This window comes from Ptychodera flava, chromosome 18 (genome assembly GCF_041260155.1).
Source record: "Ptychodera flava strain L36383 chromosome 18, AS_Pfla_20210202, whole genome shotgun sequence".
Classification (NCBI taxonomy): Eukaryota; Metazoa; Hemichordata; class Enteropneusta; family Ptychoderidae; genus Ptychodera; species Ptychodera flava.
In genome coordinates, this window is record NC_091945.1 from 15556494 (window position 1) to 15569264 (window position 12771).

The following is a 12771-nucleotide window of genomic DNA, read 5'->3' on the forward strand; positions in this document are numbered from 1 at the left end:
GATAGGAAAAAGCAAAAAGAACCCTGAAGGCTGTCTTTAATTTGATATTTGATCTACATAACAACCATAATTTACTAATATCTTGATAAATCTTTATTTGCTTTAATATTTATCATGCCCACCTGCTATTAGTACAAAAATCCTGAAATAAGACAATGTCATATTTGTACAGTAAATGGGAAATTATTTTATAAAATATCGTTACCTTTAACCCTCCAGACAAAAACATGGCCGCCGAAGAACCAGCAGTCGGTATCGATTTGGGTACAAAGTACTCCTGTGTTGCTGTATTCCAGCATGGCAAAGTTGAAATCATAGCCAACGACCAGGGAAACCGTACAACTCCCAGCTGTGTGGCTTTCACAGACAAAGAACGTCTCATCGGAGATGCTGCCAAGGATCAAGTTGAAATGAACCTAAATAATACTATATTTGGTGAGTTAAAATTTCATCTGTGTGTCATCTCACTACAAGGAATCCAGGCTTCTAGTTATTAATTTTAATAAAATATGAAAATTATTATATGAATTTTAAAACTGTGAAAAGTATTATTATTATTATTATCATTATTATCATAATCATAATTGAGCAATAATTCAAACCAAGGTTCGCCAACCCTGACGTATACTGTCACTCGGTATGATCTTGGAAATTGGATCTTGAAAATTGGACAGAAAAGAATGGAAATTCAATTCCGTATATGGAAATATGAATCTGAGGGGGTAGAATGAAAGAACCGTCACTCGGAGGCTCTCTCTAAGCACGCCACCTCTAACGTAGAGAGCGCCCTCGAGCGACAGATCTTTCAGTCTACTATATACAGTATACTGGGTGAAAACATGATTTCTTTTTTTGTGAATGTGTCGTTGCTAGGGTAACATGTTGTTTCTGCAGCAAGACTTTTACAAGCCAGCAAATTTCGCTGGTAGGTTTAATGGCAAAGCATTCATAGCAACTATGCCAGCAAACCTAACATTGTCACAACAAATACAATTTCAAAATAGTGCAGTGTTCTTCCCAGGATTTTCTGATAGTATTTCTGATTTGCATATGAACATAATTGTTATGTTAATGTATTACTGTTGTTTTACCAAAATTAAAGATTAGCGTCCATTATAACACGCCACATGCTCATTCCGTGTCGCGATTCGCCAAGAATACGTCAAGTGACGAGAAAAATAGATATAGTACAGTCAATCTAAGCCAAAAAAGGGGTAAACCTAGGACTAATTGCAACAGAAATTATTTCTTCACCATGCATTTTAGAAAGGTCCTTGAAATAACATACTAAAAGTATAATAAAATCTAAGGGTGCAACAGTGCCTAATTTGCATAAATGTAAGGGGGCTCATGGGTATAAAATTGTCGCTGATAAATGGTTTCTACTTAAAATATGTGGCTAAACATAATTTTGATACAGCTTTTTTCGCTTGTTTGCCTCCTTTTTGGATTAGGCAATGTTGATGGACATATTGTGTCGTCATAGAAATATTCCTAATTTGCATAAATCCAATATGGCCGCCACAACACTTCACTTTTCTTTGTGTTTCTCTAATTAATAACTATTTTTAAGCTACTACTACAGCAATAGAATAATTTTTTCACTTTGTATTTTGGAGAAGTCCTAGAATAACATATTAAAAGCGTAGTACAATCTAGAATTGTAAACAATGCCTAATTTGCATAGATGCAAAAGATTATAGTTACAAACTTGGTGCTGATAGAATGTTTCTGCTAAAAATATTGGCTAAACATGATATGTTATGCAGGTTTTTGGCTTATTTGCTTTGTTTTTGGTTAAGGTAATGTTGATGGAAATATTTTGTCGTTAAGAATTATCCTCATTTGCATAAATCCAATATGGCCGCCACAACCTTCACTTTTCTTTGTATTTTCCCAATTAATAACTATTTTAAGCTACATTTGACAGCAATAGAATAATTTATTCACTGTGTATTTTAGAGAGGTCCTACAATGACATACTAAAAGCCTAGTACAATCTAGAAATATAGACAATGCATACTGTTAATTTGCATAATTGTAAAAAGGTTATGGTTACAAACTAGGTGCTGATAGAATGTTTCTACTAAAACATTTTGTAGAATCATGATATATACAGGTTTTCGGCTTATTTACCTTGTTTTATGTTTAGGTAATGTTGATGGAAATATTTTGTCGTCATAGAAATATTCGTCATTTGCATAAATTCAATATGGCCGCCACAAGACTTCTTTTTCTTTGAATATCCCTAATTAATAACTATTTTAAGCTACTTCTGACAGCAATAGAATTATTTTTCCTCTGTGTATTTTAGAGAGGTCCTAGAATGTCATACTAAAAGTCCAATACAATATAAGCGGTATAAAATACCTAATTTGTTTAGGTGTAAACGGATAATGGGTGCACTACATTCACTGGTAAAAGAAATATGCATACTGAAACGCGACATAATGTTCAAGTTATGTATGCATTTATCTTATTTTTTGCCCGGGCAACATTTTTGAATATATTTTATCGCCCGAGAAATATTCCCAATTGGCGTAAATCAAGTATGGCTGCCACTGTGTTTCACTTTTTCGCTGCATTTTACTTAAAAGTTATATTTAATCTACACAAAAAGTAGTTTACGTTTGCACTCTGTATTTAGGGAGGGTCCCAGAACGACGGATAAAATGACTAGTAAACCCTAAGAGAAAGGGGTGAGACAGTGCATAATTTGAATAAATGTAAAACTCAGAAATGGGAACAAAATCGTTGCTGTTAATAGATTTTTAAAAATATATTGAACAAATTGACATTTTATTCAAGCAATTTGATTATTTAAATTTTTTGCGTGTGTTTTGGCAATGCATCATATCATTTAAGATTCCTCATTTTACATAACTGCAATGTGCCCATCCTACCACTTTACTTTTCCCTTTCTCTGACCCATAAATGACTTTATATAATGTTAAAAAACAATAGAGATCATTAGAAATATTTCTTCATTGTAAATTTTGGTAGGTTCATGGAAATTACTTACCGTAAGTTTAATGAAGTTGTGCATAAGACAGCTAATCTACCAAAAGGCAAAACAGGTCATAGATCTATACAAACCTGGTGCTGATAATCGTTTTACGAAAGTCATTCAGGAGATAAGCTGACATTGTAATGACTATGAAAGATCATTTTTGTGTTTTTAATTTAGGCAATGTTTTCAAATATATCTTACAGCGATAATAGTTCTTATTTGCATTAATTCAATAAGTCAACCATGTCACTTCCTTTTTCTGATTGGAACATGCATATTATTTCTTCACCTTAAATATTTAAAAGGTCCAAGAAAAGGTATATTCAAAGTCTAATACAATCCATTTTGTGCAACAGGGCTAATTTTAAAACATTTTTTAGGAAATGCCTACATTCTATTAAATGTAATACTTGAAACTTGAAATGTTATACAATATCGTAAAGAAAAATTGGAATTTTTTACTAACCTTGCTAAATATATTTTACCTATTTTTGAACGATTCCTCATGTGCATAAATCCTATATGATGATCACTAAAATAAGTTTCTTTAATTTTCTAATTGACGTCAACTTATTTTAATTAATTATATTATCAGTAAAAATGAGAAGTTACATTAAGAGACACTACTACTTAAGTACTTCCTATCGAAATATGATCATTTTATGACTTAATGAACATTTTTCCCAGTACAAAGAAATTGACATGATTATTTATTTTCTGTGCATTTTAACTCATTGTAATGATTATATACTAATAGGGCATACAGAATGAAAAGCCCTAGGAAACTAAACGATGATTGATTCGTATAGTTCTAGAGAATTTCCATAATGTCAAGACAATTCAATCCCTATACCTGCCAATAAAATTTGAACTTACTGGCGGATTTGGATTAGCTTAATGCATACCAAAATGCTTGGCCAATAACCAACGCTTTGTACTAAGGGAGGCTGAATGAAATTTGTTTCAGCTCTAATGGTTTCTTCTATTTTCACCCTTACCGGTATTACTAATATAGATTAAGTGTTGGTAAAATGTAATTAAAGACCAGGTTATGTGGTCAATGGTAAATTAGATGTACTTTTGACCGTGTGAAACTTGCCTGTTAATGCCACGTACAGAAATTTATGATAATAATGATACAGAAATACAATTATAATACTGCCAATTATCATGAAATATGTGATGAGCAAAGCTGTTTCTTAAGCAGCTGAAAGACATTAAAATAATCAAAGGACACTGCATTTCTCAAAATTTTGAAATGTCTTGAAGACAACAATTGAAAATTAATATAAAGTCATATGATGGACTGAACTGAGAGATTTCCTGTTTAATCTTTCAGTGCACAGCCATAGAATTTAATGAAAAACTGAAAAAATCTGTTGACTGAATCATGATAATCTAAATCACTGGTAAAACAAATCTAGATACTTTTCATATTATTACATGGTCTAGCTGCTCTTTCTAATTTATAACCGTGAAACAAGAAAACCAAAATGTAAAGGGATTTGCATCACAGAAGCTGCCGTTAACGAGTTATCAATTAAGATATCACATTTTTGACATCAAATTATCATATAATTGGTCATCCTGTATTTTGAACCTTATGGAAGTCTCACCTCAGATTGGCCAGACTGTCAATTCCTTGAATGATCGATCTTATTGGTAATGATACAAAAGTCTAATTATCTGCAAATGGAAAGTCCATTACATAAACAGCCCCATTAGTGATACTTGCATATCTAAGTTCTGATGTGATACGCGGTACAATTATATCATTCCTTGCTTCACAACTTTCATTGAGTTACCCTTCCCCATTCTTATGGGTTCTACGATGAACTGCAGCAGGCTCAATAACCCCGGCAGAAAGCAAAATCTAGACTTTCTGTTGTCAACGAAAGGATTCTGGCTGTAACAAATGAACCTCCTCCTACAGGAAGATGTGAACAGGGAGGAAGAGGAAGAAATTTATGATATGATAACAATTATCATAACAATTATCATCACCACCACCATCATGGTAATTCAAATGATGCTCGTATTGACAATACCAATGATAGTTCAATAATGAGAAAGATGATTCACAGGCACAACTGTTAAGTGTGGTGAACCATTTATTAGTAACTGAATATTTCCATCGTCATGAAATAGTGACGAAAAGCATAAAAAATTCCTTCAAAAAATTTTACTGCAATCGAACATATTGTAGGAGAAAATGACTGAACTATTGACAATAGATGTCAAAAAATTGAACACGTCCAATGATTTTTCATGAATAACCTTAACTTCCTAAAAGAAAGAAGAATATCCAAAGAAAGTATTCTGATTCCCTTTATTTAAACAGTAATGCTCTGAAATTCTACTCCTTATTCACTGCATTTCTGAATAACCAGAAAATGTCAATGGAAGCTATTGTAGTCGTATTGTATTCAGAAGACAGTTTGTGTCAATTATGCAAATTAGGCCTTTTGTATTTTAAAATAATGAGCATGCAAAATAGGTCAACCTCATATTTTTTTAGGATGGATTTTGATAATTCTTGCAAAACCTTAATTTCATAGAGAAAAAATTTGTTTATATATGAGCTTAAACATTAATTTTGTCTGTAATAATGGAAAAACTGCGAATATATGCAAATTAGTTAATTTGCATGATATATATTGTTCAAGACATTTAGAAAGTAACTTGTTGAACCTTACTAAATTGTGTTGCAATGAAAAAAAGTCACTTGAATTCAGTTTACATGCCCAATATGTGAGTACAGCAATCATTTAAAGGCTATTCATAGCTAATTTGAATATATGCAAATTTAACCAATTTGCACCCCTTATATTTTCCTATACTTTTAATATGTCATTAGTGAGACCTTTCCAAAGGTCATGGTGAAGAAATAATTTCTGTTGCAATTAGTCCTAGGTTAAACCCTAAATTGACTGGACTTAGTCTAGTCCCCACTGAATCGACAAAAGTGACGCCAGAGGGTATTTTTTTTAAAACTATTTCCCTAGGGAAATAGTTTTGACCAAATTTGGAAAAGTGCCCACTCATGTGACCGTAGTGTCATCTGCAGCTTTCAAACAATGGCGGGTGACTAGAATGTGATATGCACCCAGGATGAGCGACGAGCCTCTCTCACATCGACGAAAAAGATTGAAGTGCAACAAAGGATGTTGCTAGGTATGCTTAGAGTATTTTTGGAAGAAAGTTGCACCATACTGCAACCGCTGTGGAAATATCGCAAAGTGAACTTGTCGAAATGGATTGTTGTGGTGAAAGATATCAGAGCACATTAAAAACTATATAACATAATAATACAACATGAGCGTGTGGTGTGTTATAAAACACCTATAACCTGGTCTTTATTCGGGCTATAGCGCCCGTTTATTACCCCTCGTGGCCGTGTGTTACCAGAAACACATAGCTATACCCCGAGGCCGTAGGCCGAGGGCAATAGCGATGTGTTTCTGGTAACACACGGCCCCTCGGGGTAATAGACGGGCGCTATAGCCCTCATGACCAGGTAACAGATGTTAACTATGCTCTTATTACATTTGGGAGAACACTGGAAAGATTTATCATGTAATGAAACAGTAAGAACTTACGTTTGGTTGAGTTTTTAGCTCACGTGCTAATGTCGTAGCGATGTCTGTCTGTTTGTCTGTTTACACGATAACTCAAACATGCCTGAATGGTTCAAGTCAGATTTGGTAGACAGGTACCATATGCTAGTGGCAAAGAACTGATTAGAGTTTGGTTAGTGTTGCTTGCATATAACTTAAGTTATGAAATATCATTGTTTTTCATACAATGGTTTCCTACAGAGACAGTAATGACAGTGTCTACATATATAAAGAAATGCCGAACAAAATTTCATGAAACTTTTCACAGATGACAATCTCAGAATATTATAATGATACTTTGAGTGTCATGACAATTATCTGCTCATTTTCATATTGAATGAACTTGTGTAATTAGCGATATAACTCAGAAATTCCTGCACCAACTTTGATGATACCTGTTACAAACATTGATCTGATAGATATCTAATTATACTGAGAATCATTGGGCAGCGTCAAGTTAATAAATAGCTCATTTGCATATTTATGAAGTTTTGTAAATAGTCATATAAATCCGAAATAAAAGCACCAAATTTGATGAAATCGACTGCAGATACTGTTCCAAAAGATGTCTGACTGTCTTGAGAAGCATTAGTAATGTGAAGTTGGGGTTTATTTGCATATCTAATGAACTTTGTAATTATTGATATAACTCTAAAATTATGGCACTAAATTTGGTGAAACCTGCCACAGATATTGATCTGATAAATATCTAATTGTCGCGTGAAGTACTGAACAGTGTCAAGTTAATTAAGGGTTGATTTGAATAGTTAATGAACTTTGTCATTAGTGATATTACTCCTAATTACAGCATTAAATTTGATGAAACGTGCTGCAGATGTTGATCTGATAGATATTTATTGTCCCATGAAGCATTGAGCAGCGTCAAGTAAATAGACAGCTCATTTGCATATTAAATTAAGTTTTGTAATTAGTGGTTTATCTCTGAGAATAAGGTGCGAAAGTTTATGAAACCTGCTACATATAATGAGTGATCTGACAGATACCTGATTGTTCTGTGAAGCGTACTACTATGGTGTGAACCTGTTGTACACATTGTGAGCACATTTAGTTCACATCTGGTCCTCGTTTGCAATTCATTAATGCAAAATTGACTAATGTGTAAGATGCAAGTTTTCCTATATTTAAGCTCCCATATGGACATATATATGTGCCAGTGGAAGCTACTCTTGTGGGATGGAAAAATTGTCTGTCTGCCTGCCTGTCTGTCTGTCTGTCTGTCTGTCTGTCTGTCTGTCTGTCTGTCTGTCTGTATGTATGTATGTATGTATGTATGTATGTATGTATGTATGTATGTATGTATGTATGTATGTATGTATGTATGTCCGTCAACATCAAAACTCCTAAAGTGCAACACCTACCATCTGTCATTGTCAAATGTATACAAATGATGTATACAAATGAGGGGGAAAAGGAAAAATCCTGCAAATTGCTAAAACCCTGTAACCGTAAGTCAGATTGAGTCGAAAGTTTGCATGCAGGTCCCATTAGGTATTCTGAATAAGGTGTACAAGTATTTGGTTGATATTTCCATGTTTGTATTTTTGGGTAATTTTTTCAGATTTTAGTAAAAACATCTTCTTCTCTAAAACGAGTTGTCCGAGTGCTTTGAAAGTTGGTATCCATGTTTCTCAGGATGACCTCAGTCAGGTTTGTGCAAGTTGTAGTGAAATTTTCATATATGTAATTTTAGGGCAATTATCCGAATTTTTGGTAACACTTTTTTCCTCCAACAACTGCTCATCTGATAGCTTTGATATTTGGTATACTGATTCATAATGTGTATCAAAATGTGATGTATTTAAATTCTGATGAAATCTGTAATTTTGTATTTTTTGAGCAATTTGTGTCAATGAGATGAATTTTTTGTTTCTTAAAAGGACTCGCCTGATAGCCTTAATGTTTGGGTAAAATGTTCGTAGGGTTTATCATAACACATATGTATCGTACATTGAAATTTGGATGAAATCTGCAATTCTGTATTTTGCGGGCAATATTTGCCATTTTGGTCCAAAATTTGTTTCTAAAAAACTCCTTGTCTAACAGCTTTGATATTTAGTAGCCATGTTCATAGGGATGATCTTAAAGGCACATGAGCTGCAACTTTTTGGCATTATGTTCATGATTTTATATTTAGATTTAAACTAGTTCATAGAAATGTTCTGACTCAGAGATGTTTACTCAAGTATAATTATCCACTGTGTGGGACTGCACGGAGAGTTTTCAGTATGACAAATAATAAACGGGTTCCCCACCCAAATATGGCCGCCTCCATACAACTACACGATAAACAGCGTAAATGGTACATGTACACCTTTGAATCTGAACAAATACAACACGGTGCAACCCACTGAAAGGACAGAGAAGGGATTCACCTCCACTTTGACAACAAATTCTCTGTTTTTCACATGACATGGCAAGATTTTGAAAATGTCGGGAAATTTAAAATGAACAAAAATGTCTTCAATTTTTTGCCTATTCTGCCACAAACCAACGTTGTTAAGGCATAGTTAGTGACTATATCGTTCAATTTTCAGATTGCAATTTGAGGAAATTGAAGGTAACTTGAGGTCGGACAAATTTTGCAGAGCTGCAGCTCACGGGCCTTTAATGTAATATTTTCAAAGTATGATGAAATCTTCAATTACGTATTTTTGCAGCTATTTTTGCCATTTTGGTCTGGCCTCCCTGAAGTGGGCTATGAAAGGTTTTCTCCTTCACTAACAAATGTGTCACAAAAAGTTTTTCCCTACTTAACACAAAGGAGCTCTATCGGCTGCTAGGTCACTTGTTTTAAAGTTTTCGGAGAAATATCGTCAAGTTTGTATTTTTGTGATGTTTGTTACTGATTTTAACAGAAAAAACAGTAATAGTCCGCTGTATTGATTTTAAATTTGGTTTGTAAATCCGTACAAATGTTCTCATACGTATATTGCCATGTTGGAATTAAAAGAACAATTGTAATAATTATTTTTACTTTTTCTTTGTTGTTCTTGGTCAAGAAATATCTTTAAAAGAACTTCTTTGAAATTTGACATAAAGGTACATTCAGTGGTAGTACCATAACATATTCAGATTGTGTTGATATGAACAAAATTAATAAATATTGTGAAAGCATTTTCTTATATTTGGCCATTTTATACGTACAGGAACTAAGAGTATATAATGTGGTGATAGAGTAAGCATTTGAAATGGTAAACTGTATTTGGTGATGACATGCACTAAAACATTCATTACAAAGCGAAGCTGATGGTGATTTTAGTAGTTTTGGTCTCTAACAAATCCATTCCAATTTTTTTTCAATGTTTAGTATCAAGGTTGAAAATAGTTCACACACTTCCTGTTATCTGGTCTTTGTATCTCTTTATGTACACATGGACAATACCAAGGGGTGGACCATTTGATATTCTGGGGGGAGGGTCTTGAAAATTTTCGAAAAAAGTTTCTGAGCAAATGATCGCTTGACAAAAAGAAAAGGTGGGAGAGTGGAAAAACATTATGTACAATGGATCAGGTAAACAAATAATGCTACCTTATCAATCTTCCAGACCCCTCCTCAGGATATCAAATGGTCCACCCTAATGTCTTTGTGCACACAATTAACAATGCAGTGTGTCTCAGTTGAAGATGTCAAGTTAGAGATCACCACATTCTTAAGTATTTCTAAATGTCATCATCCTTGTGTAATTTGTTTTGTAAGTTATTCCAAAAGTGGATGCACTAGTTGTACTAGAAGAAAACCATTTTTACTTTCCCCTGTAGGGTTTCTGAGTTGATGGTTATATAATTAAATCTCTCCAGGTATCTGGTGTATGGGAAACTGTAAACATTGGTTGCATGTTATGCATTTCCGCAAAATTTGTCTGTTGTTCATGAAAAATCAAGAAAAGTTAGCTGTATGGTTGCATTTGTCAACACATAAAGTGCCTTGCTAGATGATTGTTTGAAAAAGTATCACATAAGTAGAAAGAAGACAAGAAACTAATCAAATTGATGTAACATATTCACCCTGAGTGCCTGTATATTAATTTTAACTATTCTATCATTAAACCCATATGTTTGCTATATCTTTATCACTCATCACACTCCATGGGCCAAGGAACACTTCGTGACCAATCTCATCACACTCTGTCAGTCTGTGTATGTTAGTCTGTCTTTATGTCCATCTATCCGTCAGTCTTTCTGTAGACCATGCTTGTGGAGCTCATAACTGAATAATTTCCCCATTAAATGTGGCCAGCTTTGAAATATGGTATGCTTAGCTGATTATCGATAATAGAATGTAATCTTGTAAATGATAAATGAATTAGAAAAAATATGACTTTTTGTATCTGCAATAGTTCTATTGGTAAGAGAGTTATTACTTTGTTATTTGGTACATATGTTGGGAGAGACAATGTATGCAATATTTTGGTTGAAATGCATATATATATATATATATATATATATATATATATATATATATATATATATATGAAGTTTTTTCAGATTTTTGGTAAAAAGACTTGCGTTCAGGAATTACATGTCAGATAACAGGTATCAAATTTGAAAGGTTTTTGCTTTTTTCAATCGTCATATTGTATATCTATGGAATTGTTTGTCTGTGTAAGTCAAGTAATGGCTTCTATACAAATCCCTGGTTTGATGGTTTTAAATTTGGCTCGAAGGGCTTTAAAGGTATACAGTCACCTGTAATCTAAATATACCCATATATGGTCAAAGGGGCTTTCCTTGGTATTCAAAATGCTCATGTGAGGGCGCTGTTTTTAAAAAGCGGCCACCCGCTTAAAATCTGTGAATGGTTAGATTTTCTCTTTCAATGGTAACTGTGGCAAAACTGGAACAGGTGACAGTATACCTTTAAAACATATGCCACAGACTCCTTGGTATAAATATAGGTTTGTGTTTGGAAGTTTCCAATTTGTCTGTGATACTGCAATACTTGTTTGACTGGGTGGCAGTTTGGTATATACCATTATCATGTAGGTGTGGCAGCATCGTTAACAGTGGAAGCTTTAAAAAATGCCCATTATTACATGTTACCTTATTCGTCGATTGTGCAACCGGAGAGAGACCAAATATTGTCTACGTCAATTCTATGCAATACACTATTATAAGGGACACCTTTATTTTGGTAAGGCAGAATTGTATGGTATTGTGTGTTAAAGTGCATGTGATTAACGGTTGGAACAGTTGTGAACCATTTCATACTTTAATGGACAGCGTATCAAAAATTTGTTCAAATGCATCTGACTATGAATATCACTAAACACGTACCTACACTGACTCTGGCTTGCCAAATGTAACCAAATGTTGGTAAAGTGTCATTGAAGCCATGTTTCACACACACACACACACACCACACACACACACACACACATATATATATATATTATATATATATATATATATATAATATATATATGTGTGTGTATAACAAAATCTTAGAATTTGGATGGTCTCAACAAAACACAACTTATGGTTCTTACAGTGACAAGCTTTCGCCTTGTTCACAAGGCATCGTCAGGTCCAACTGATGAACAGAATCCAGGGGTAAAGTACAGCCAACGGGAAAGTACAGGTGTGAAAAAAAGGACAATAGGGTGTTAACGGAGTTCAATGTTATGAGCAGATGACAGGAACAATAATAAAATGAGATTGAACTGGGATAGTTGGAACTCGAACGTGTCAATTACACGGTTAGAGGTGTTTCTGTGTTTAGTCCATCGGGGAACAAAGTACGTAGTTTCTTGATCCAAAACGTTTCTCTGGCATCTAAGTTGACCGGGTCTTTGTTGGTTATTTGTTCGATCGCTACAACTGTGAAGTTATCTTCTGAGTGTCCAGGACTATTATAATGAGGTGCAACTAGTGGACTTGTACTGTATTGCTGTCTTCTGATACAGCTACGATGACCACTGATACGCTGTTTGAGGATATTAGTTGTCTGTCCGACGTACATTTGTTTACATTTGCTACAAATTATGCAATAAACTACCCTGATGACTTGCAGGTGAGATCGCCTCTGATGTTGAAGTGTTCTCCTGTAGAAGTGCTGGTGATGGTGTCCGTGGTCAACATGAATTTGCAATTGACATATCGCGTAGCGTTGCATGGATGGACGTG

At 34.1% G+C, this 12771-nt stretch overlaps 1 protein-coding gene across 1 annotated transcript in view; it reads left to right on the forward strand.

Annotated features, from left to right (window-relative positions):
• Positions 1–224: 224 nt before the first annotated feature.
• LOC139116963 (heat shock cognate 71 kDa protein-like) overlaps positions 225–12771 on the forward strand; it is a 45680-nt gene continuing 33133 nt past the window's right edge. Inside the window, exon 1 of the mRNA XM_070679716.1 lies at positions 225–435. Coding sequence (XP_070535817.1) covers positions 228–435 — 208 coding nt within the window. The 5' untranslated portion in view covers positions 225–227. The remainder of the gene's footprint in view (positions 436–12771) is intronic.